This window comes from Peromyscus leucopus, chromosome 16_21, assembly GCF_004664715.2.
Source record: "Peromyscus leucopus breed LL Stock chromosome 16_21, UCI_PerLeu_2.1, whole genome shotgun sequence".
Taxonomy (NCBI): domain Eukaryota; kingdom Metazoa; phylum Chordata; class Mammalia; order Rodentia; family Cricetidae; genus Peromyscus; species Peromyscus leucopus.
Window position 1 is genome coordinate 38,449,276 of NC_051084.1, and position 26,422 is coordinate 38,475,697.

Here is a 26,422-nt window from a genome sequence, read left to right on the forward strand (position 1 = left end):
GTGAGCAGATAATCTGTATGCTTGGGCTGCGTGGACGTCCAGAAACCCCCCAAAATATGAGGATGGTTCAGTAGCTCAGGGCTTCCCACACAGCACAGCCTTCCATGGATCTAGACTCTCACATCCGTATATCCAAAGGACATTCACGTAACTTTCTGAGGATCAGTAGCTTTTCTGAGAGAGACTGTGGGTCATTTAAACGTGGACAGCTGGAGTCCAAATGACAGTTACCCGAAACAGAACTTAGAGATGCTTCAAAGTGTTTGTTGTTCGTGTTTACCTTTTCCCACGTGGGCCTCTTTACTTTGCATTGTCTCCGAGATTCTGTCAACAAAGTAAACCGACATCAGATATTTGTGTTCTGTGTAAAATAGGTGAAGAAGGTCCCGCCCAGCCTCCATGGTTTTAGTAGTGGAAAAACAAGTCCAAGCCAACACATGGCTGAAGAGCCCCAAGATCGCTTAGGACATTCTTCCTGAACTTAGCTGGAGGGAGGGGGAAGCCCTTGGGGTGGGAATGGGGTGGATTCATTTGTTTGGCAGTTTTCCCCACCTCTGAGGAAGCTCACTGTATAAGGCCAGTGTGATTCAAAAATACTCAGCGGTCTTTTCTTCTTGGATGAACACGTGGATGTCTAGATCCACCGACATCCGCTTACTGGTCGTTTCATGGTCAGACCAGCAGCGTTAGAAGGCGACACGCATCTTTAAAACTCATCATGTTACAAGAATTTTAGAACTGTCGGTCTTCATTAAGGTGGAAAGAGTCGATTACCCAGGTGTCCTCTGGTGGGCATGGGCGAAGTCTAGTCCAGCTGTGGCTATGGTTATTTTAGGACTCCTTCAAAGTCAAAGTCTTTACAAATGGACCGGACAAATAATTTTGCAACCTTCTAAAATGAGAATAATGGGTAAAGCCTAACATACGCCTATGAAGTCTAGGGGATGGGCAAGTCATAGGTAGGGAGCCTGCCCGGGGAGTCCTTAAGGTAGCAAGGAAACCCGGTTTCCCGCTTTCCCACTGCTCTGGGTTGATGATGGAGAGCAAGCTGCTCAGCCTCCTCTAAGGGGCTGAAGAGAGCTGGCAGCCTCTGTGAGGAACACAAGAGCGTCCCTGGGCTGAGAAAAGCTCCCTCACAGCAGTGCGAGAGGCTGTGGTCCTCCACTCCACAGCCCGGAGGAACCTGTCAGTAAGCATCTGTGAAGAATCAGAGGTTGATGTTGACCTCTGGAGTCTTCCTCGTCAGTGCTCCCAGGGTGTGCACCAGCTGTGGCAGTCTTCAGCAGGAAGAAGATAGGAGTGGCCGTGGCATTCCACGGAGGTGGCATTCCACGGAGCTTGCGTTCCAGTCCAGGGCAGGCCATTTCTCTCCCCAGCCCTCTAATGCCACAGGGGGGCGCTGGAACACTGTCCCAGCTTAGCACTATGGGGCCTGGGGTTGGGTGCAGATGGGGCGCTTACTTTGTCACCTTTGGGTCCCCATGCTCTTTGGTCGGTGGTTTGCATATTGAAGTGAAATCACAGATAGATAAAAGGTCACCCGCTGTACGAGCAATTCCTATCTCAGAATGATACCTTTTTCCTTCTCTCTTACCCTTCCCCATGACCCTGATCATCATTTCAGCCACCAGAAATGGTGATGGACCACGTCAGACTTTTCCAGAATATTCCCATCTATGCCATTTCCTTCAATTACAACGACAAGGCTGCAAATGAGTTCCTGAAGGAGCTTGCGTCTCTGACTGGAGGAGAGTTCCGTGCTTATGATTTTGGTTGCAAGAATCCTGTCATTCAGGATGTTGAGGATGTTCAGGTGGGGACTTGACATGCTGAACAAGAGTCTCTGAGATCAGGGCGGCACCAGAGCGGGGGTGGGGGTGGGGAAGGGGTTGGGGGAGGGGTTTTGGGGGAGGGGAGTGGGAAAACTGCAGCCCTGTACAAAACCTTGCAAGTAGCCAATGGACTAATGATACACCAGGGTTTCTCCAAATGTGGCCTAAGAATCTCAGGACACTTGTGACAATGTGGATCACATGGTCACAGGTACAAGCCAGGAAGTCGTATAGGTGTATAGACCCAAGGATCTTAATGAATTTTATTTTCTTCTTTTTTTGTGATAGGAAGCTTTAAATATGCACAAAAATATAAAAACACATGGATCCAATTTAACCACCACTCAATTCAGCAGTTAGGAACATTTTGTCAAAGCTCAGGGGTCTGTTTTAAAAACAAGGATCCCAGGGATCCATATGTAAAGAGAGGGTTTTTTAAAAAATTTTTTCGAAAATAGATACTATTTAATGTGTATAGGTGTTTGCCTGCATGTATGTCTGTATTCCGCATACATGCCTGATGCCTATGGAGGTCAGAAGAGGGCTTCAGATGCCCCGGAGTTACAGATGGTTGTGAGCCACCATGTGGCTGCTAAGAATCAAACCTGGGTCCTTTGTAAGAGCAACCATTGCTCTTAACCACTGGGCCAGTTCTTCAGACCATGCATATAATGGCCTTTAACTACTGGTGTATAAACACATGTATGTCAGAAACATTAAAAAAAAATTGCAGGTGCTGAATAGCTCCTAACTCCTCGGGGCATGGAACCATGTGACCATCTGATAAAGCAATTCTCTCTGAAGGGTCAGGAGGGGAAGTAAAGAAAGGATTCCCCAGCCCTCCAGTCTTGGCCTGAGGGAAGTGACTCTAGGAACTCTGCGGGAGGAACGGGAGGAACGTGGGGCTGTTGCTTTTTTGTCTTCTTGTATAAGCACAATTCAGAAACTGATCAACACTTAGACTGGGGAGACTACCCGAGTCTGAGGACTGGACCAGGCAGGGGACCAGAGGGCACTGTGCTCTGAGATCACCCAAGGCTGGGAATAGTGATGACTTGGTCAGTGAGAATGGGAAATCTCGTCCTCCTTTGGGTATTTTGTAGAATACACAGAATGGTGATGCTTCCATAGTGGAAGTCTTTTTTTGTTTTGTTTTTGTTTTTGTTTTTCAAGACAGGGTTTCTCTGTGTAGCTTTGCGCCTTTCCTGGAACTCACTCTGTAGCCCAGGCTGGCCTTGAGCTCACAGAGATCCACCTGGCTCTGCCTCCCGAGTGCTGGAATTAAAGGCGTGCGCCACTACCATTCGGCCAATAGTGGAAGTCTTAAGGACAAGGCTTGAAAGGATGAAACTATTTTCAAGTAACTTAACTATATGCAGCATAGAACAACTCCCCTAAATAATGACAGGGAAACAAAAATGTCTACATTGTCTGGAAACCAATCAAATATTACCAGGCATGCAGAAAAGCAGGAAAACATCCACCTATAATGAAAAAAAGCACTGTAGCTGATGTTAAGGTGTGTGTGTGTGTGTGTGTGTGTGTGTGTGTGTGTGTGTGTGTGTGTGTAGTGCTAACAAAGACAGCATTGCTTTGGTGGGTGAATAACTACATAAACCATTGGAACGTTTGCAGGAATGCCCAGGCACAGCATTCTTGACTGCTTTTGGACAGAGGTTCAAAACAGTTCCAAGAAGGAAAGGTTGCCTTTCCAACAAATAATTGGAACAACTGACCATGCACAGATAAAGTGATGAACCTCAACTGAAATGCGGATCTGTCTGCATGCACATAGAGATCATGCACATGCAAAGTAGATCATGGGTTCCTACCCCGACTCCCCTCAATGAAGGACAGGAACCTGTAAATGTAATAAACACTTTCTGACCCAAGTTGCTATTGGTCAGAATGTTTTTTTTATCACAGCAACAGAGAACAGACTGGAATAGCCAGCCTGGGAAATTTAATGAGACCTTTAAGAAAAACTTAAAGATGGTCTGGGAGATGTAGGTCAGTGGTAGAGCACTTGCCTAGCATGGACCACATCCTGGGTTCACTCCCCAGAGCCATAAAAGCAAGGAGTCCACTTAGAAAACCTGCAGACGACCACATGCAGACATTCTCCTGAAGAAGCCTCATGGATGTGCTGAATAAGCACCTGAGAGGGGGCTGGGTACCACCAGCCTTAGAGGGACCCAAGCCGAACTCCAGGCCCTGTCTCTCCGTGTCCATCAGAATGGCGGAGGAGGCTGAGTGCTGGTGGGGTGAGAAACCAGGTCATTAACACACTGCTGGCTGGAGTACAAAATACAGGCACGCCGAAAAGCAGTCTGGCAGTTTCTATAAAAGCAAAATATTTAATTACCGTATGACCTGGTCCTTGGTCTACCGGGCATGCATTTCAAAGAACGAAAGCTTATGTTCATATAAAGTATAAGTAGCCCTACATCTGTTTAAAAAGTGAGTTCATAGTTAAATGGTTTCCTCACAGGTGGCTCCAGCCCCAGATGATTTCACTGCTGAATTGTACCAAATATTTAAGATGAAAGTAATATCAGGTCTAGGGCTGAAGGTGCAGCTCAATGGGTAGAACATTTTGCTTGGCACGTACAAGGATCTGGGTTTGATCCTGGGTACTGGAAAGGAAGTTGATCTTTGGTGATAGATTCTTCATGTGGGAATTAGTGCAGAAATGCAATGCTAGTTTAACATTTAAAAGTCAACGTATAAGGTGCCATAGCAACATGCTTATTTCTGTATTTATTGTTTTATTTTACATGCATGAGCATTTTGCCGTCATGTATGTCTGTGCACCACATGCTTGACTGGTGTCCTTGGAGGCCAGAGGAAGGCATTGGTTCCGTGGAACTGGATCACAGGTGTTTGTTCCTCTGAGAGAGCGGCCCGTGCTCTAACTGCTGAGCCATCTCTCCAGTCCAGTATTGCTATTTTTATTTATCCTTTGAAAATTTCATACGTGTACACGTCCTCCTCTATTCCCTTTGAGCTCCCCCAGGACCCATCGACCCATCTCCCTCGCGACTTCTTGTCTTTTTAAAGAATTACTAATGGCTTCCTGAGTCCAGCTAGTGGGGACCATGTGGGAGTGGGTACGGGGCCATCTACTGGGTCCTAAGCAGCTGCTAACAGCCAATCATTCCTCAGCTTCTTAAAGACAAAACAAAACTTAAGTCTAGAGAAATGGCTCGGAGATGAAGAGTACTCGTTCCTCTTCCAGAGGACCCGGGTTCGGTTCCCAGCACCCACATAGCAACTGACAACCAACGGTAACTCCAGTTTGAGGGGATCACACACCCGCCTCTGCCCTCCACAGGCCCCAGGCACGCATGTGGTACACAGACACACATGCGGGTAAACCACTCATACACATAACATTAAGTAAATCTTTGTGAAAATATAGCCATTTCAATTTATACATTAAAAACTTTTTACCAGATTCCCTGCACGTTTCTGTAATAATTAAATCCTCAAATACCAGGCAAGGTGCAAGGATGCTCGCTCTCGCCACTTCATGCATCAGAAGTACAGGGAACGAAAGGCACCAGAGTGAAGGGAAGTCTAACTTTATTTCCATTCAGCAGCGTCATCGAGTTAGGAAATACTGTGGAACACACAAAGGAGTTCCTGGAGCCAATCATTGACTTTAGCCAGATCGCGTCCTAAGAGCACATGTACAAAAACCAACCTTGTCTCTACCTACTAGTAAAGAACAACAGACATTTTAAATAGAACTCACAGACGACAGCATCAGAAACAAAGAAAGAAGAAATCTGTGTGGGGTACATCTGTGAAAGTAGGTGAAAGGCCTTCACAGGACATCGGCGAGACACGGCTGAGAGGTGCATTCTGAATGTGTGTTGCAGGACTTGACGGTGTTAAGCTGTCCATTCTCTTCCAATGGGTCCGTCATTCAATACAATCCCAGTCAAAATCTAAGCAGGATTTTAATAAAAATGAACCAACTGGGGCTTGGGTGACGGGTCAGTGGGTAAGAGCCCTCACTTGCTCTGCAACCATGAGGACCCGAGTTTGAATCCCCAGCCCCCATGTAAAAAGCCGGGTCTGGCTGCAGGTGCCTATGACTCTGGCATTATGGGGCAGAGACAAGTGGGTCCTGAGAGTTTGCTGGCCATCAGCGTAACTGAAATTCGAAGTCTCTGGTTCACTGAGAGCCTTGTGTTCAAGGCAGGAGACAGAACTCCCTGTGTCTGTACCCACACATTAACATGCATATCACACACACACACATGCACACACACATGCACATGCATGCACATATGCATGCATACACACACATGCACACATGCACATGCATGCATGCACACCACACACACACACATACACACCAGCAAACTGATCCTATGGAAAGGCCAAGGATTTATCATTAACAAAATAACTTTTCTGAAGAACAAAACTGGAGGGCAGGATGTCCCTATAGCCCAGGCTGGCCTCAAACTCTTTTTTTTTTTGGTTTTTCGAGACAGGGTTTCTCTGTGTAGCTTTTGCCCCTTTTCCTGGAACTCACTTGGTAGTCCAGGCTGGCCTCAAACTCACAGAGATCCATCTGGCTCTGCCTCCCGAGTGCTGGGATTAAAGGTGTGTGCCACCACCGCCCGGCTGGCCTCAAACTCTTGATTCTCTTACCTTGGCCTCCCGAGGGCTGCGGTCGCAGGCATGTGCCACAATGCCTAGCTGAAAAAAAAAAATGTTTTTAGATAGGATATAAAAATTGTAATCTGTAGATGAATAAGTTGATCATTTGGAATAAACCAAAATTAGAAGCTTCTTCTCTGAAAAGACTGCTGTAATATTAAAAAGAAATCCTAGCCTGGCAGTGGTGTCGCACGCCTTTAATCCCAGCACTCGGGAGGCAGAGGCAGGTGGATCTCTGTGAGTTCCAGGCCAGCCTGGTCTACAGAGTGAGATCCAGGAAAGGCGCAAAGCAACACAGAGAAACCCTGTCTCGAAAAACAAAAACAAAACAAAACAAAAAAGAAATCCTTAGAGTAGGAGGGAAATATTTTCAAATTCTATGTCCACTAAATGACTTGTACCCAGAACCTTAAAAAAACAAACAAACAAAAAAAAAAAAAAAAAAAAAAAAAAAAAAAAAAAAACCTCTCAAAACTCAATAATGAGAAAACTCAAAATATGGGCCAAATTTTTGAACAGGCATTTTGTCAGAAAGAACACAGATGGAGCCGGGTCAAGGGTCTGCACACCTGTAATCTGCTAGTGAAGGTGCACAGTCGGGAGAACCATGAGTTCAAGGCTAACCTGGGATATGGAGCAAAACCCTGTTCTAGGAGAAAGCAAACATTAACAAAAGAATGTGTGTCTGATAAATAACACGAAAGGATGCTCATCCTGATCAACAGCAAGGAATCCACATTAAAACCACAAATCATGCAAGTGTCAGACGGGCGGAGATCAGCAGCCTTCTATGCTCTCTACATTTGCAAGGATGTGGAGGGTCTGGGACTCATACTTACTGGCAAGATTATAAATTGAACAGCGGTTTTGGGAAACAGCTTGGTAGTTCATCAGTGACATCACCATCCACGCGATCTAGTTATCCAAGGCTCCCGTTTACCAAAAATAATTAGAAGCTCGTGTCCACGCAAATGAGTCATACACAAGTGTCCATAGCTTTATCTGCAACAGCCCAAGCCTGGAAAGGGCTCAGTGGCCCATAAGCAAGTGAATGGATGCGTTTTTATATTTATTATACAGTAGAAAACTACTTGACAATAAAATCAATGAGTGGTGGGTTCGCACTACAATATGAGTGAATTTCAAAATAATTAGGAGTGGAGGGAGGCTCCAAAGGGTTTGAGCATTTATTGTATGATTCCATCGGTAGAGCATTCAGACTAATGTGTAGTGACGGAGTATGTTGAGTAATTGCTTGGTCACTGGGGAGAGGGGTTATAGGAAGGGGAGCAGATTTACAAACGGGTGGGGGTGCTTTGGGGAGGTGGTGGGTATGTTTACTGCTTTGGTCATAGTAACCTCACATGTGTGACTGTGCAAATTTCCTTTATTGTGTGAATAATATACCATAGAGTTGGTTGGACATGAGAAGGTGAAGGCATCCCATGAGATTCTGGAGGTTTTTCTCCGCCTGATGCCGTCTCTGTCCAAGGTGTTTGCACCCTCCCGGGAGTTGACTGTCCACCTCTCCCTTCAGCAGGATGAAGACATGAGCCTTTTGGTTCAGGAAATGCAGCAGGGCTACAGTGACCTGGAGAAGATTCAGGAGCTTTACTCGGAGACTTTAGTCATGGACTGGTGGTACAACAGAGGAAAGGAAGGGGACAGCAAGTGAGCCGCCAAACCACCTGCCTCCCTGGGCCTGGGGCCTCCCCCCTGCTCCCAACACCCCGCCCTCCCTGCTTCCTCCAGGCTCCCAGCTCCCCCTGTATCCCCCAACTCTCCCCTGCCTGCCCTGCTCCCCCCCTGCTGCCTTCACTTCCTCCCTCCTCCCCCTCTCCCTCCCCCCTTCCTGTTCTCCCCTTTCTAAAGGGCCTGGGGGAGCTAGTGAGAGAAGCATGTAGTCTGGTCCTGTTAGGGTATTTTACAGGAAGAGGATGGTCTGGTAACCGTGAGCTTGAGGTCACATGTGCACTGTGTATCCTGTACCCAGTGTAGAAAGCCCCCCATCCTGAGCAGAGACAGGGCAGAGAAGGGTGGGTGCCTGAGGTGGAGACTTAGCCCAGAGATCAAAAGCCTGAGGTCTGGGCTTCCTTCTGTGAAACCCTGATAGGCACTTAACTTCCTCTCACACCTTTCCATGCCCTGGGATCTGTTTCTTTATCAGGGCTGTGGTGACAGGTTGGGGACACATACTTCTTCAGTCTTTCTCCAGCCTGTGCCGAGCTTCTCATTCGTGATGGTTCCAACAAAACCGCAAACCCATCCCAACACTCAGGAAATGTGTCACAGCTTATTCAAGCGATTTAAGGTTGTTCGTACAGATAGTCAGGCCCGCTCTGCCAGGAAAATAGCTAAAAGGGAGATCGCAAACAGAAAGACGGGAGAGACATTTATTAACCAGATTTTTTTTATCCATCTAAACAAAGTCTTCCTATTAATGAATTAAGCATGAACACAGATATCAAATATCAAATTAGGAGGAAAAGAGGGCTGTCCTAGAGTGGTTTGTCTTAGGAAATTTTGCAGTGTTTTCTTTGAGAATTTGGGGAAGTACAAATGGTTTCTGAACTTCACAAATTGAAAATCAAATAAGCAAACATCACTTGAGATTAAGCTAGCACCTCCATGTCTTTCAGCTAGTACCTTAACTGTCTTCCTTGTTTACACAAAGAAAATCTTAGACAAAATGACCAGCTGTTTCTTAGAACTTGGATTTGGTCTGTTGTCTGAGCAGTGAATGTGATGTTGTTTTGTGTTTTCGGTTGTGTGGGGGTGGGGTGGGGGTTAGGGGGTGGAGGTGGGGGGAGGCTGGGAGGATCACATGTTGGAGTTAGAGACATGTTGCTATTGCAGCTGTCACACTTTGGGCAAGTTGCTTAATCTCAAGGAGGCTTTATTTTCCCATCTGTAATGTGGGAAAGGGTGGTTGAGTGGATGTGTGTGTGTGGCTCACAGTAGGAACTCTGACTTAATAAAGAAAAGAGGAAGCCACACTTCTCGGTTTAATGGCATTAGGAAAGTGATTTCTCCCATTTAGCTATTAGCAACAACAGACTACCATTTTGAAGTTTTCCGTTAGGAAAAAAATGTAACAGCCTCCAAATCTTTTTTTTTTTTTTTTTTTTTTTCTTTTAATGTGCTGAGGACAAACCATGCACCAGGAGAAGTGGGTGTGTGAATCCTGGTCCTTTCTGCTATAGGATGGATGCACAGTGCGGATGTTTTCACACAAAGGACAGACTATGGGGTGGGGCCACACAGCTGTTCTGTGGCTGCTCTTTTCAGAGCCCAGAGACAGAAATGTCTGGGAAGAGACTTGAGCGTTTCTGGATTCCTCCTGGTCTCAGAGATTCTCTACAATCGTTTGCTGCCATTTTTGCTGGTGTGGGAAGTCTGACGTTTTACAAGAGCTTGCTAAATGGCACTTCGGTTAGAGAATTGGCTTGGTTTCTATAACACTGGCATGCTGCCTCCTATTCGTCCTCACAGCAGCCCCCTGTAGTGAGTGCACAGAAGAAGCTCCTGGATTGAGTGACTTCAGTGAGGTCACACATCTGTGATAGGAGTTGCACTGCCAGACTCAAGGGCTGGACCTGACCATTCCCCTACCTCTGTGCACTCAGGCATATTAGTGCTTAATTTGAGACTAGGAAGACTGAGTTTTAGTGAACAGGAAAGTTGGATTAATACATGTATTTTAGCCTTCCCATTCTGCTGACACTCTTTGTTAAAAGGACTTCTTCCTGAGAAGATAGCCTGGGGATGCTCACTTCTTTTAGTCTGTAGTGTTCAATGTGAATGTATTAATCTGCTTCTCTTCTTTCTTAATGGACATTTTTCTTATATTCTTTTTATTGGTCTACTTAAAAAAAAAATCCAACGCAAACAGGCATCAAAAGGAAATCTCCTCCGTGGTTTCAAGCCCAGAAAAATGTGCAAACTCTCCATTGGATGCTGACTCAAAGCTTATGTCGCCTCCAAAAGTGTTGAAAGGACCACGGAAGGTTTTAGATGGGAAGACACAGAAGAAGAAAGTCCTCCACGCAGGTACCTGTGCACAGAACGGCATGACTCTCGGCTGGTTTTCCTCCAGTGAGGTGGACTAACACCAAACCCACAGGGAATTTCTTTTAAGACCCTAATTTAAGCATTGTTTGTTTATTTTGGTGTCTTGCTCATTCCTGGCAAGCCCACCACTTCTGAGCTACCCTAAAACTCTTGTGTGTGTGTGATTTTTTTTTTCAATGAATTTTAGTAAGACAATTCACATGATATCATAGCATTACCCCCACAGTAACATCTTACAGAATAATATTATGATACCACAACCAGGGTATTGGCATTGGTAAAACTCAAAGGTTTTGTTGTCCCAGTTTTTCTTGTCTGACTGTTGGGTTTTTATCATATGTGTAGGGATGCAGGGGAATTCCATCCCATGAGGGCCCTTTACATTTCCCCTTTATGGTCACACCTACACATCTTACATACCTTCTCCTGCCCTTTGGGAATCACTATGTTTTCTTTCTAAAGTGCTACATTTCAATATATTATATTATATTATATTATATTATATTATATTATATTATATTATATTATAATTTATTTATTTTGGTTTTTCGAGATAGGGTTTCTCTGTGTAGCTTTGTGCCTTTCCTAGATCTCACTCTGTAGCCCAGACTGTGGCCTTGAACTCACAGAGATGCACCTGTTTCTGCTTCCTGAGTGCTGGGATTAAAGGCAAGCGCCAATGCCACCCAGCCAATAGTTCAGCTTTTAATCTTTACCCTAGTGACGAGGTTTTCATTCACTCATTTACTCACTCATTCATTTAAAAAAAATAACAAAATAAAATATAATAAGATAAAACAAAAACTATCACATTGAAGTTGGATAAGACAAACCAACAGAAAAAAAAAAAAAGCCAAAGCACAAGAATCAGAGACCCACTCGTCTGAATGCTCAGGAATTCCATAAAAACCACTAAACTGGAAGCAGAGGACCTGGTGGAGACCCATGCAGGCCATGCGCATGCTGCTTCTGTCTCTGTGAGTTCGTATGAACTTGGCTCGTATTGATTTAGAAGGCCTTGCTTTCTTGGTTTCCTCCACCCCCTCTGGGTCTTACATTCTTTCCATCTTCTCTTCTGAGGGGTTCCCTGAGCTCTGAGGGGAGAGATTTGATGGAGACATCCCATTTAGGGCTAATTATTCCAAGGTCTTTCTCACTCTCTGTATAATGTCTGGCTGTGGGTCTCTGTGTTTGTTCCCATCTGCTGCAGGAGGAAGCTCCTCTGATGATGGCGGAGCAAGGCACTGATCTATGAGTGTAGCAGAATGTCATTAGGAGCCATTTTATCACTACATTTTTCTTCTTCTTCTTCTTCTTCTTCTTCTTCTTCTTCTTCTTCTTCTTCTTCTTCTTCTTCTTCTTCTCCTCCTCCTCCTCCTCCTCCTCCTCCTCCTCCTCCTCCTCCTCCTCCTCCTCCTCCTCCTCCTCCTCCTTCTCCTTCTTCTTCTTCTTCTAACAGTATTATTTGGTTTACCCTAGGTCCCCGGGCTATCTAATCTCAGGTTCTTGGTTACACAAGCAGTGTTGGGTATGGGTTCCATCTCATGGAGTGGACCTTAAGTCAAATCATTTATTGGTTGGTTACTCACACAAGGTTTGTGCCGCCATTGCCCTAGCATATCTTGTAGGCAGGACACCATTGCAGATAAGGGGTTGTGGCTGGCTTGATCTTTACATTTCTCTTTTGAGAGCATGCTGAGTACATTCCAGTTCCAAAGATGATGGAACATAGGAATGAAGGAAGGTTCTATGTAGACACCAGCTTGACATTTCCATCTTCAATGAGTTGTGTAGGTTGTCTTCAGCAACGGGGCCTTGCTGTCAGTTTGTGGAGATCAACCTGTCTTGGCAACAGCCTGGGTTATTTGGATTTCCGTGGGATCCCTTTGGCCAACAACTCAATTAGATACAACCCAGTCCTGGTACTGGAAACTTCATTTGGTGACAAGAGATGGCCAGTTGAGACTCTGTCTCCCCATTATTTGGTGATTTAATTTAGATTGCCCTCACATATGTATATATTTTAGGAAGTTTCTACTGTATTAGGTTTTCATATTATCCCTCAAATGCCCCTTAATTTTAGCTGTATCTCCCTGTACTCCCTCCCACAACAATAACAAAAGAACAATACTTCAGGGCTGGAGAGATGTTTCATAACAAGAGTGCTTGTTCTTGCAGAGGACCTGGGTTCGGTTCCCAGTACCCACATGGCATCCCACAACTGTTTAACTCCAGTTCCAGTGCATCTGACATCCTCTTCTGGCCTTTGTGGTATGGGCACCAAGAATGCACATGGTGTAATACATATCTACAGAAAAAATACTAATATACACAAAATAAAAACAAGTCCTTTTAAAAAACTCGATACTTCATTAATTTTACATGTTGGTAAAGATCAGTGGAACATATTTATGCACATTAAATCTATTTTCTGTGTTCTGTTCCATTGATCCATTCTCTTCCCTGTGCCAATACCATTTTGTCTTGATTTGCTGGGTATCAACATCACAGACAACGATTTCTCTAGTGTTTTTATTCTAAAGAATAGTTTGATTATTTTAGGCCTTGATGTTTTTGTGTGAATTTTAGAATACATTTGTCCATTTCTATTATAAAACTCTCTGGGATTCATTAGTAATTGCATGAATTGTATGATTTTCTTTGGCAGATCACCCAACTCATAAGCATGGAATTTCTCTCCATTCATTTGGGTTTTCTTTGATGTCTAACAGTAGCATTTTGTAATTTTCAGCATATCTCATAAAAATAGAGTAGCTGATTTTTGTTGACTCTGTAACTGGGTACTTTGCTGAAGGGTTCTACTGTGAGTAGATTTCTTGTCATGTTCTCTAGGGTCATACCATATAAGTAGGGATACTTTTGTGTTTCTTATCTCCATTCTTTCTGGCTTTATTTCACATTCTTGCCTCATTTCAGTGGCTAGAATTTCTAGTACTATTTTGAATAATGGTAACAATGGTCATCATTTTCTTTTTTCCCATATTTGGGGAAAAGGATTTTTTCCAATTAAATAAGATTTCAGCTGTGCAGATTTTCATCTATTCTTTATCAAGCTGAGAATGTACTCCACTTAACTTTCTGGAAGGTTTTTATTTCTCATCATGAATGGGTACTGGATTTCATTAAGTACGTTTCCTATGTCAATTGATATCTGATTCTTCTTCTTTGGTCTATTGATGGTCTATAGATGGTGTTGTTTGTTTTCAAATACTGAAGCAGCCTTATATATATATTTTTTCTAGTTGGCTTTCTGTGATTAAACACTCTGACTAGAAGTAACTTCGGAGAGGAAAGGCTTTATTTCATTTTAGAGTCTACCACTGAGGGAATCAGGTTGGAAATTCCAGCAAGGACTTGAGGCAAATGCACAGAGGAACACTGCATGCTGCTTTACCAGGCCCATAATTCACTAGGCTTCTCATACAGCCCAGGATCAACTGTACAAGGAACGGTGGCACCCACACTGGGCCGGTCCTTTTACACCAACCAATAACACTCCTACCCCTCTCCTGCACCCCAATCCCAGACCCCTACCCACCAGGCCAGTCTAATCTGCACAGTCCTTCAGTTGAGAGTCCCTTTTCGGGTGACTCTAGGCTGTGTCAAGTTGTCAGTTCAAGCTAACTAAGACAACACCTTAAGTATTTCCTAAATGGTCTCAGTGTACAGTGATTGTAATCTATCACTCCAGTTGCTGATATATTTTGAGGACTTTCATGTCAAAGTTCATAAAAGTTTCTGGTCTGCAATTTTCTTTCTTGTTAAGGACTGTTTTCCGAGTTTCCATGTCAAGCTAACACCATCCTCATCAAATGGGTTGAGTTTTTTCTCCTCTTCCTTTCTTGGAAGAAAGTGATGCAATTTCTGTGTCTTGTGTAACATTATCATGGAGACAACTGGACCCAGAAATCTCTGAAAAGAGATTTTTCATTCTGAGCTTGATTTCTCGTGGTTTTAAGATATCCTTATCATCTGTTTCATCTTGTCTGATTTTTGGAAATTCATGATTTTTTCCTGAGAATTTGGTCATTTCTTTCTAAACTCTTACATTATAAGGCAAGTTGTTCATTGTGTTCCTTTATGGATTTTCAGTTGCTGCAAGATCTGTAGTTATGTCTGCCATGTCTGTTGACATCATGATTTGTGTCTGTCTTCTCCTTTTGTTTTTTATTCAGTCATGTTAGGGAGTTATCAGTTTTATTTCTATTTGTTTATTTCCCCTAAGAGAATTGTATTTATTCATCAAAAATTTTTTATGGACAGCGTCTTTGAAATTCTTATCAAATAATCTTAATTTCTGATTTTCATTGTTGCCTTTTGCTATTCAGGGTGTGTTTTCCTTACTTCTTGACAGAAAAGTGAATATATTTGAAAAATATTTATTTTAGTTGTGTGTGCATGTGTATATGTGTTGTGATGTATACGTGTGTTGTATGTGTGTATGTGTTGTGTGTATAGTGTGTGTGTGTGTGTGTACATGTGTATGTATGTGTGCTGGATATACTTACATGAGTGCAGGTAACCGCAGAAGCCAGAAGAGGGCGTCAGATCCCCAGGAGCTGGAGTTTATAAACTGTGAGCCACCTGACATGGGTGCTAGGAACTGAACTGGGTCCTCGGCAGGAGCATCATGGGCCTTTTAAAACCACTGAGCCGTCTCTGCAGCCCTAAGTGGTGATTTTAAATAGCGCCCTGAGCACTCTGCTGTGTTAGAGACTCTGGATCCTATTGAAGTCTTTTATTTTGGCATGTTGCCACCATGTTTGTTAGACATGTTGACTGTGGCCTGTTTTTGTGGGCTGTGGTTTCCATGATTTAGTAGTTTCCACTGCATTTGTGATAGATTTTTGTGTCTCTGCTGGTGTTGTTTGAGGTGGCAGCGTCAGGCTCCTCAGACCAGAGTGCTAAGTGTATCTCAGGAGCTGCTGTCTCTTGGTGTCTCATGTGTCTAGGCAGAAAAGGCCGTCATAACCCTTGCGCCTCACGCATGTCCTGTCTCCTTGATTTTGATGACACTGTCCAGAAGGCTAATAGTTTAGACGTGTGGAAATAAACAGGCTCCATTCCCGTCCTTGGCCGAATTCTTTTGCCATCCTATCTCTGGTGAGCCTGACTTTATAAAGCCTGCAGTTTTATACTTCTTCTAAGTGTCTTAATGACTTTTGTCTCTTAGATTTGGGATCCTGGATATCGACAGGCAGCTACACACTAAATTTAATTTTACCTTAATGTTTAATGTAGAAAAATAATGAAACATGGTGGGTGAGTGGACAGTGTGGGGAACAGTTACACCATTGCCAGATACAGGTTTTCACTTGGTTTTCACCTGTGCCTCATTGATCTCTGGCCCACAGACATCATTCCCAGGAAAATGCGTCTTTTTTTTTTTTTTTTTTTTTTTTTTTTTTTTTTTTTTTTTTAAACTCCGGGCTAAAGGAGCAGCGGAGACAGACTCTACCTCTAGTTACTTAGAAGACCAAGGAGCTTCATATGGCAAGCTCCCTTCTCCAGTCGTGGAACCCACTGGGGTTACTACTCTGTGCACAAGAAGGGGAAAGAGACCCGGCCATTCGAAGATTGCCCGCTAGTAATCATTCCTGCTATCTTGTGGGGAAGAGTGGGTCTGTTGCTGAGAACACAGCAGGATTCGTTCACCAGTGCCTTCTTAGAGTTGTGGCGCTTGTGCCTCTGGCTCGTAAAGAGCACAGAACACGTCCTACCCCCAGTGTGTTTGCGTTATCAAATGTGGGAAGTAATCCAAACGTCTCGTCATAGACTCTTTATTCTTTAATGCCTACAAGGAAATGTCAGGATTTGATCCATGCCTTCCTTCAGTTGCAAGGACTAACAGAGGGTACAGCATAATTCAATGTAAGTTGCCTGGTAGCAACTGTGGATGGCAGAATTTGTAAAGTGACCTAACAGAGATATCTTGCCCTACACCACACACAACTCTTAGGATTACGCATTATGTTGCGTTAACCTAAACACAAAGCTATCCAGGTGAATTTAGTGTAACCACACAGAAATCCCTTTTTAAAAAAATGGGAGCTTTCTCTAGCTGGTGGCAGAAGAGAAAGTCAGGGAGACCTGAACTATGAGGGAAATTGAATGCACCATGGCTGACCTAAAGATGGGAACACACACGGTAGACTATGTGCATAGTATCTCAAGGAGCTGAGAAAGACCCCTTGCCTGTAAGGAAACATGGACCTCAGCTCTACAACTGCAAGAAACTCACTCTCCTCTTCTTTCTCCCCCTCCTCCTCTCCCTCCCCCTCCCCCTCCTCTAGTCTGAATGAGCTTAGAAACAAATTCCTTTTCAATAAGGGCACAGCTTGAATTGAATTGAAGAATACAATCCATTATGGCAGACCATCCTCTGAAAAATGGAAAACTAAAGTTATATGGCATTCTCTTGTGTTAGCCATCAGTCACATTGAAACTGTAACCAGTGGAGGTCAGCACCACCCTGCCACAGTGCCACAGTGCTGTTCTCCCTGGAGGTTGTGGGTGGCATTGGTTACCCTGATCTCTTACTTTGCCTCAAGGCTCCTAAGGCAATAAAGGGAGTGAACACTGACTTATCTCTTCCAGGCAGTGACATTTTCTTCATGTTCTCTCTCTCTCTCTCTCTCTCTCTCTCTCTCTCTCTCTCTCTCTCTCTCTCTCTCTCTCTCACACACACACACACACACACACATACACACACACTGTGTGTGTGTGTATACTTAGGAGATGGGTCACTTGTGTTTTCCCCACCTGCCTTTCCCCCTCCCCCCCCTTTTTTGAGACAGGATCTTTCATTGGCCTGGATCTCTCCTGCTAGGTTGGACTGGTGAATCAGCCAGCCCTAAGGAACTCCCACATCCCCAGTGACAGGATTCCTACCACACCTGGCTTTTGCTTTCAAATTGTTTCTGAGGATCAAACTCAGGTTTTCGTAAGTGCGTAGTAAGCACTTGATTGACGGAGCCAGGTCTCCAGCCTAAAGTTACATTAATTTAACAAGGTACCTCTATCTAATCAAACGCCCTTCCATCCCCAGTTCTATAACCCTCTGTCTTGTGGTATCAACAGAATCAACCAAAACGAGCCTCCTCAGAAGCTACGTATCCTTCCTCAAGAGCCGCAGCGACATGAAGGACGGCTCCAACTCCAGCAGCTGCGTGACTACTGCTCTGAGTGACAGAGGCAAGCACGGACAGTCCCTACCCCAGGAAACCCCGTTCATCTTCTTCTTGCCCACTGTTCCATGCCTGAGAGACATGGGTGGGATATGTTGCGGGAAGTGGGGGGAAAAAAAAGTCACATTTGAAACGTCACAGATTCCTCCCTCACAGGCTCCCCTGTAAATTGGGTAAACCTACTTTAGTGCCCTGGGTCTTCCTAGGGCTAGATTTCCTAGTGCTTCTTGTGTCTGGGTGTCTGGCACCCTCCTGGCTCACTCGGCTACCGTAGCATCAGTAGAAATGTTTACTATTCTGTGCTTTAAATCTGAAACTCTCATACCCAGTCAGCCTCTTTCTGGTTTCAGTTGTCAAACGTGTAAGGCTAAGTGTGAGGAAGGTATGACTTGGCCACTCAGTGGCTAACTAGATGATTTTTTTCTTAAAATAATAAATTGAACCGGGTGGCAGTGCACACCTTTAATCCCAGCACTCGGGAGGCAGAACCAGGTGGAAGATCTCTGTAAGTTCGAGGCCAGCCTGGTCTACAGGGCGAGACCCAGGACAGGCACCAAAACTACACAGAGAAACCCTGTCTTGAAAAACAAAACAAAACAAACAAAAATGAATCCTACAGTGTGCTCTCTACATTTCAAACAGTTAATTACTGACTCCTGAGCACAATACACAGTCCCTTATGTAGTAGGAGCACCTGGGTGACAAATGTGTACTTGTGGTGAACCAGGCTCTGTTCGCTTCAGTGCCGCTGTGTGGGACACCTTTCCAACGAGCTTGAGTGTCCTCAGTCACGTGCAGCCTGCTAGTGTTCGTGTTCTCAACTGGCTACATGCAGTGTGCTAGCTTGCATGTTCTCAGCTGCCTACATGTAGTCCATTCATTATGGGACTTGGCACATGATGAGTAGAACATGGTTTTTTAAGCATTTAACCAACGCACACCTGAACTGCTTCCCTTCTTTCTGGCAGCTGCTAAATCAATGAAGGAATATTCTTTTCCATTTAGAAATCCAAGTGTATATAAGGATAGACATTTAAAACCCCAAATACGAATTTCAAAATTTGAACCTAATGATTCCACAGACTCTGACAGTCTTTGATTTTTCCCATACTACGCTGAAGAATCATGAAACAAAGTGTGTGAATTGAAAATGTCGATCAAGTCGCCCCTCTAGTAATTGTGGGGGAGCCTAGTGCTGAGCAGTCCCTGGCAAATCATAGTCTGGTTAAACATTTGAAATGTGGTTTTTGAAGAAGGGGGCCAGGAGTGCATCTGATTCTTCTATGGGGAGAGCTCTCACCGCATGGTGGGAGAGTGGGTAAGGCAGGGCAGTACACCCATGCCTGGGGTGCCAGTGGAGGGCGCTAATGCATTTTGCCTGAGAGCCTGCTCTGGTAGCTTAAACTATGGCCTCTGAAGTGTGGGCTGCCATTAGCCCTCCATCTGAGAGAGCATGATCAATCCTTGATGTCAGCCCCAGTATACACAGCTGCCATTTCATCCCACAGAAAGGAGCATCCTGCTGATGAACAAGTGCCTGCAAGACAAATCGCCAGAGAGACTCACTGAAAACCGAAGCCAAGTTAATGACCACACGTGAGTGATTGCATCTAAGGAGGACGGTTTGCTCTGCTTTGTTTCCAAATGGCCGAGTTGCAAGTTTCAAACCCTACAGTCTTGTGTTCTTAGCTCTGCAGACGTGTCCTCTGAAAAGTGGCTTCAAACCCATGGCCTGGTGGCCAAGAAGCTCACCATCATGGATGCCTTGACTGGGACGGTAGTGCCCCGAAACGCCACCTATGTTCCCATCCTGAATAAGCACGTTGTCTCCAAGGTCTTTAATGAGGTAATGGGATTATTTCTGTGCCCCTGCTCCAGATGAATTTTTTATTTTCTGCTCAAATAATAATAATAAAAAAATAACCTGCTTTAGTTTCTTGAGCAATTGCAACAGACATGTATTGGAAGAAGTTACGCATAGAGGCAGTAAATGAGGGAGGAGAGAACTGGGTACTCTTTCGACTTCTTCTTCTAGGGCAGGAGGCGCCGGCCTTTGCTGAGCTGGAAGTCTGCAGTTCCTCGACGCTGCAGGAGCGTGTGGAGCTGCAGAGATGTTGAAAGCTCGGCAGCTCAGAGTTATGAACAGGCATCTAGGGACCAAGGGACTGAGGACAGAGGGCCTTTGCTTGAGAGATGGGGCCCTTTCTTTTCCCAAGTCGAATGACATTTTCTCTATTATAAAAGCCACCACAGGCAAGGAGAGAGGAGGTCGGGGGTGGGGGGTGGATCTGAGGTAGTCATGTTCCTGGAGAAGAAAAAGAACCTCCAATGAGAGTGTAGAAAGGTATATGTGGCCAAGGCCATATACATACAATTAGGTTCACTTGGCCCTTGGTGTCTGTGAACTCTTCATCTATGGCTTCAGCCAATCTTGGATCAAAAGTTGCATCTGTCCTGAGCATGTACATTTCCCTGTTACTACCTAACAGTATAATAGCTACTTACATGGCATGTACATTGTAGTGGGTGTTATAAATCATTGATGACCTAAGGGACACAGGAGGATGTAGGGAGGTTATGTGCAGAAACCCCTCCATTTTACATAAGGGTCTAGGAAGTGTTGGCAGTGGTGGTAGTATGTTCTAGAGCCAATACTTCCTCCATGAGGACCACTTATAACGAGAAGAAGCCACAGAGTTTAGGAAACCCATGTCTTCAGGAAAAATAGTTTTTGAAGCAGCCAAGTTAGAGTGGGATGTGTAACACAGAAGAGATGTGGATGTGAGGACTGAGTACCACTGCCGCCTGGAAAATACGAAGAGACTGAAAGTAGCAACCATCAGGCTTCCCAGCCCTAAAGGGAGCGACATTCCTAAAGCAGCATCCTGAAGTGTTTACAGACGGGATGCTTGGTGTCTGCCTCAGGATGCCTGCGTGGGACGGGGTGGCAGGGGGTCAGAGCGGCTGGAGCAATTCTTAAGTTTGGAAAAGATCACCGGGGAGGACAAGGCTTATGGTGCTATTAATTCTTCCCGCTTTTTATGTATTTGGGATTTCCCATGGGAACATCTGGGGAAATAAAAATTAAAGACAAAGAAACTTTATTTTAGAAAAATCAAGTGCCGAGGGCTCTCACTGGCCTCGACCTTGCTGGGTCGAGCCCTTAGAGCAGCAGCTGGAGCAATGGGACTCTCTTGTGTTAGCCATCAGCCACATTGAAACTGTAACCAGTGGAGGGCAGCACCACCCTGCCACAGTGCCCTTCACCCTGGAGGTTGTGGGTGGCAGGGGTTACCCCATTCTCTTACTTTGCCTCAAGGCTCCAAAGGCAATAAAGTGAGTGAACACTGACTTATCTCTTCCAGGCCGTCGGGTGACATTTTCTTCATGTTCTGTGTATTCCTTTTATTAATATACGTGGGACTTTTTTGGAACAAACCTGTCTAATGACTTTCCTCCTGGAAGCAGGATTTTCTTGGGCTTATATCACTCCTCCTTGCAACTCTCCCAACAACTTGAGATACATTGGAATGGAAAGTTCTCAAGAACAAATGCGGCAGGCTAGGGAAATAGAAGCATATGATCAAAAGAAGAAGCCATAAAGAGAATATCTATTCCCCTAACTACGTCAAAATGGATCATTGCAGAAGAGGAATGCCAGAGACAGCGGATGACTACAAGGGAACAGGCTTTTCCAGACACAGCAGGGCAGCTGCGTGAACTTACAGTGGTTGTGACAGCATACACAAGACCTATGCCAGCTCAAACCAGCTCAAACCAGTCCAAACCCCACCATGGACAGGGGAGGTGGCACAAAACCCTACCCCTAGATGAGGAGCCATTGGCAACCGATGGCTGCTGGAAGGGGAGTGTTAGTTTTCTTTAAGGCATGGCCCCTGGTAGGTCTCACGCTCCAATGGATGGCCTGCACCCAAGAGTACGTGGGCAACACAACGGGACTCTGTGGGTTTAGAAAAAAGTGAGAGCAGGGGGGGAAGGGAGGGTTGGTCTGGAAGGAATTAGAGGAGGGGCAATGCATATTATGCATATTACCAAAATACACCATATGACATTCTGCATAAAAGAATATGAAGTAAAAGCAGATTTAAGAAAACATTTGTAGGGCTGGAGAGATGGCTCAGCAGTTAAGAGCACCTGCTGCTCTTCCAGAGGTCCTGAGTTTGATTCCCAGCAACCACATGGTGGCTCACAACCACCTATAATGAGATCTGGTGCCCTCTTCTGGACTGCAGGAGTACATTCAGACAGAACATTGTATACATAATAAATAAATAAATCTTTAAAAAAAAACATTTTTAGCATGTACAACGAAGGAAGGTCACAAGAATTATATTATTGATATGCATGCATGGTTCAGTATATATCAATATGTGCATAAATTGGTGTTCAGCCTGTACACACACACACACACACACACACACACATACATACACACACACACACACACACACAGAGGCATGCATGCATGTGTATCTTCACCATGAAGGGATACAAACATGACAAATACTCCAGTGAGAAATCTGAGGGAAAAAAAGGGGGGATAAGCCAAAATGACACACAAAAAACATTTAACTTTAGTAGTAACCGGATACATGTGGTAAGAAATATATAGATTGAAAACCACGGATGCCCCTCTCCCCATCAAATTGGAAAGAAAGAAAATGCAAGGGCCAGTGAGATGGCTTGGTGGATGAAGGCACCTGCCACCAAGTCTGACTTGACTGGGAAGGAGAAGAGTTACTCCTGCAAAGGTGTCCTCTGGCCTCCACATATGTGTAGAGAAGGTAAAGCTTTAACTGAGCTTAAGGATTTTTCAACTCTGTCTTGAGGAAGCTGGGAGAGGTTTTATCATGGGAAAAAGTCAACTCTAGCTTTTTGCTGCCTAAGTAAAAGACAGTGTGGAGATGTGAGGCTGGGAAGTCATGGCAGTCCAGAGGCAAGACTGGACAAGGATGACTAGGCGGCGGCACTGGACCCAGGTGAAGCCTGGAGTGGAGTCACGTTGATGGGACTGGATGAACTGTGTGGGGATGAGAAAGCGGCCAGAGTGGTTCTTATGATTTCACCCACACAGAGGCATCACAAGCACCCAGTGGAAGAAAAGACTGTCTAACAAATGGCCCTGGCGGAACTGGGTATGCCCCACAGAAGAATGAAATTAGATCAACAGCTCTCATCCAAGAGAAACCACAATTCAAAGTGGACCAAAAGTCCTTGATTTTAAATGTGAACCGCCAGAACTGCTAGAGGAAAACATAGGGGATGCATTTCAAGTCATAGGTGCACTCAAGAATGTTCTGGACAAGACTCCAGTAGCACAGGCAATTGGCCCAGGAGTCAACAAATAGGATGGCATGAGATGAAAATGTTTCTCCACAACAAAGAAAACTACCATCGGAGCAAACACACAACCAACAGAATGGGGGAAAATTTTTGCTGTACTTCAGACAGGAGGTTGATATCTACAATATATAAAGAATTGAAAGAATTAAACAATAAAAAATGAAACAGCCCATTGAGAAATGGGATCATGGAATGAACAGACAGTTAACCAAACAGGAAACAGAAATGGACAAAAAAAATTTTTAAAAAGCCTTCAACATCCTTAGCCACCAAGGAAATGCAAATTAAAACCACTTTGATAGTTCCATCTTACCTCAGTAAGAATGGCTCATCAAGAAAATGAATGACAGCAAATGCTGGCAAGGACATAAGGATGGGGAACCCTGAATCACTGCTGGGAGGAGTGTGGAAGTGCTTCTCAAAAAAATTTAAGACAGGACTATGATATGACTTGGATATAAATACCTAGAGCACTTTATAACCTACCACAGAGATGCCTGTAGCGCCATGCTTGCTGCTGCTGTATTCGCAATATCTAGGAAATGGAACCAGCCTGGATGTCAATCAATGGATGAGTGGATAATGAAAATGTGGCAGGTGTAATAAATGGTATATTACTCAGATGTTTAAGAAAAATGAAATCTGCAGGAGATGGATGGGTCTGGAAAGTACTATATTAAGTGAAGTGACCCAGACTCAGACAGTAATCACACATTCTCATATGTGGATCCCATACCAGTTACTTTTCTGTTGCTGTGATAAAGGCCGCAACCAAGGCAATTTAAAGAAGAGAGAATTTTGGCTTATGGTTCCCGAGGGATAAGGGTCCATCATGGCGGGGAGGCATGGCAGCAAGCCGCAGACAGCCAGCACGGCCAGAGCAGGAAGCCGGGAGCTCACATCCTTTACTGCAAGCACAAAGCAGAGAGAAAAACAAAACAAAACAAAAACCAGGTGGCATAATGCTTTACATTTCGAAACCCGCCTCCAATGACATAACTTCCTGTAACAAGGCCACATGACCCAAATCTCTCCAAACAGTGCCACCAACTAGGAACCAAAATGCTGAGACTGCAGGGGACATCCCATCCAAACCACCATAGATCCCGACTTTTGATACTTACAGTATGTAAATAAAGGGATGTGAGGACAGATGCAAATTGAAGCCAGACAGGAGAAAATAGGTAGGGGTCCGTGAGGGGAGCAAGTTATCAAGGGAAGGCAGAAGGGCAAGGAGGACGTAAGGACACATGACCCCTAAAGGGGGCTACTTCGGCTGGGAAGATGGAGGAGGCTGAAAGAGTGTGAGAGAGAAGAGGGGAGAGAAGCAACAAAAACAAAATAAATTTTGCTTGAAAAATACCACAATGAAACTACTGCCTTGTGTGCTAATGAAAACTAGATTCCAGCCTCGACTGTTCTGAAGGAAAAATTCAGGAGGAGCAGAAGTAAGAATCCTGATCTTTAGAACATTCTGGCACTTCACCTTTAGAAAGCAAGGCCAAAGAAAAGGGATGAACATTTCCCCATGGACACTTGTGTTTGGTACCTTTTGTGGTACCATGCATTCCCATCACAAGTTATACAACTGAGACAGTGCTCTGCCCAGCAAATTCACCCTTCATCATTAGCAGAAGGGCAAGAATTCGATGATGAAAGAGGTAGACCATAACAAATCCAGTCTCATCTCCAAAGCATAGTTTATGTCTTTAAATTTTTAACTTTGTTTTTTGACAAATTGTAACTTTATATGTTTACAGGGCATAATGTGACGACTTAATATCAGGTTAAAATGTGACACAATTAATTCAAGCCAATCAGCATATTTATCACCTTGCTTACCTGTGATTATGTGTATGCATATGTGTCTGCATGCATGTGCATGTAAGTATAGTGCCCACAAAGGCCAGAGGAGGGCATTGGATCCCCTGGAGCTAGAGTCACAGGTGCTAGTGAGCCATCTGACATGGTTGCTGGGAACTGAACCAGGCAGGGTCTTCTGCAAGAACAACAATTGCTCTTAGCTACTGATCCATCTTTTTTATTTTTTTTTTTTTTTATGATGAGAGTGCATGATCTCACCTAGATGTAGAGTCTAAAAAAGTAAACTCCTAGAAATAGGGTGAGTGCTGGTTTCGGAGGCTACAGTGGCGGGAGCAGAGAGGAGGACAATGGGGAGTTGTTGATCAAAGGGCACCAAGTTTTAGACAGACAGGAGGAATAGGTTTTGAGATCTGTTGCACAGTAGTGCAACTTCAGTAGTAAATAATGTAGTATACATTGCAAAATTTACTACAAGAATAAATTTCAAATATCTTCTAGTTGCATCTTTTATTCCCTAATATTTCCTTAGACTGGAAGAGACCCTCAGCTATAAATAGAAAGAATAGGATAACGATATGCTAAAATGTCTCCCAGCTTATTAGAAAGATTTTGTTTTTCAATTTGAAATGACCACTTTGTGGAAGAGATGGAGCTGGCAAGCAGGTGGGCCTGGATCTAATCTCTCTGCGCTGAGAATTTTAATGGGTTCTCCTCTGTTCAATGCATGGCAACATCTGTGTGGGCCAAGAAGCGGTGTCTGGTTGTGTAAGGACTCTTTGTTTCCTTCATGGCTTACTTGGGGAGTGGGGGGTCTTTCTTCTTCCAAAGCACAATGCTGTTTTGCTTTCCAGCGCCCTGGACCAGTAGCAAATTGTCACCTTGGAAATGAAGTACCAAGCAGAAAGGTTGCCCTAGCAACTGTTCATTACAAAATATAAAATGGGCCAGATAATTTTATCTTAGCTCTTTCAAAAAGATGAATTCATCACCAAGCCATACACAGAATAAAATTGCTTTAGCCATTTGATGAGCCTAGAATTCAGAGCTCTTTAGTGATAATTGCTTTTAAAAAATAAGAGATTGAAATTATTTGGGAAGATTAGCCTGCTTTATTGCAGAGCTGACAGCACCCATCATCATCATCATCATCATCATCATCATCATCATCATCTTCATCATGTCTGTTATACCATCCCATAAAGCCTTCTGCCTTGTCCTCTGGGCTCTATGCATAGCTTTGTGCCTTTGCACATATTCTCCGTCATTTTTTCCTGGAGGACCATGACAAGGTCCCCAATCTATTCTATGATAAATACTTATCATGTACTAGGCTCTGAAAAAAGCATTTGATGTCATTAAAGTGTCTGCCCTGAATCTTAGAGCAACCCATGAGGTATCTATTCATCTCATCACACAGTTGATAGGAATATTAGCTACAAAGAAACCACG

General features: G+C 44.3%; 1 protein-coding gene across 1 annotated transcript in view; it reads left to right on the forward strand.

Annotated features, from left to right (window-relative positions):
- The window catches only part of Vwa3b (von Willebrand factor A domain containing 3B), a 188,014-nt gene that overhangs the window by 113,743 nt on the left and 47,849 nt on the right, over positions 1-26,422 (forward strand). The window contains exons 14-19 of the mRNA XM_037199794.1: positions 1,625-1,813; positions 8,044-8,177; positions 10,399-10,556; positions 17,679-17,792; positions 19,294-19,381; positions 19,475-19,631. Of these exons, the coding sequence (XP_037055689.1) occupies positions 1,625-1,813; positions 8,044-8,177; positions 10,399-10,556; positions 17,679-17,792; positions 19,294-19,381; positions 19,475-19,631 (840 nt within the window). The remainder of the gene's footprint in view (positions 1-1,624; positions 1,814-8,043; positions 8,178-10,398; positions 10,557-17,678; positions 17,793-19,293; positions 19,382-19,474; positions 19,632-26,422) is intronic.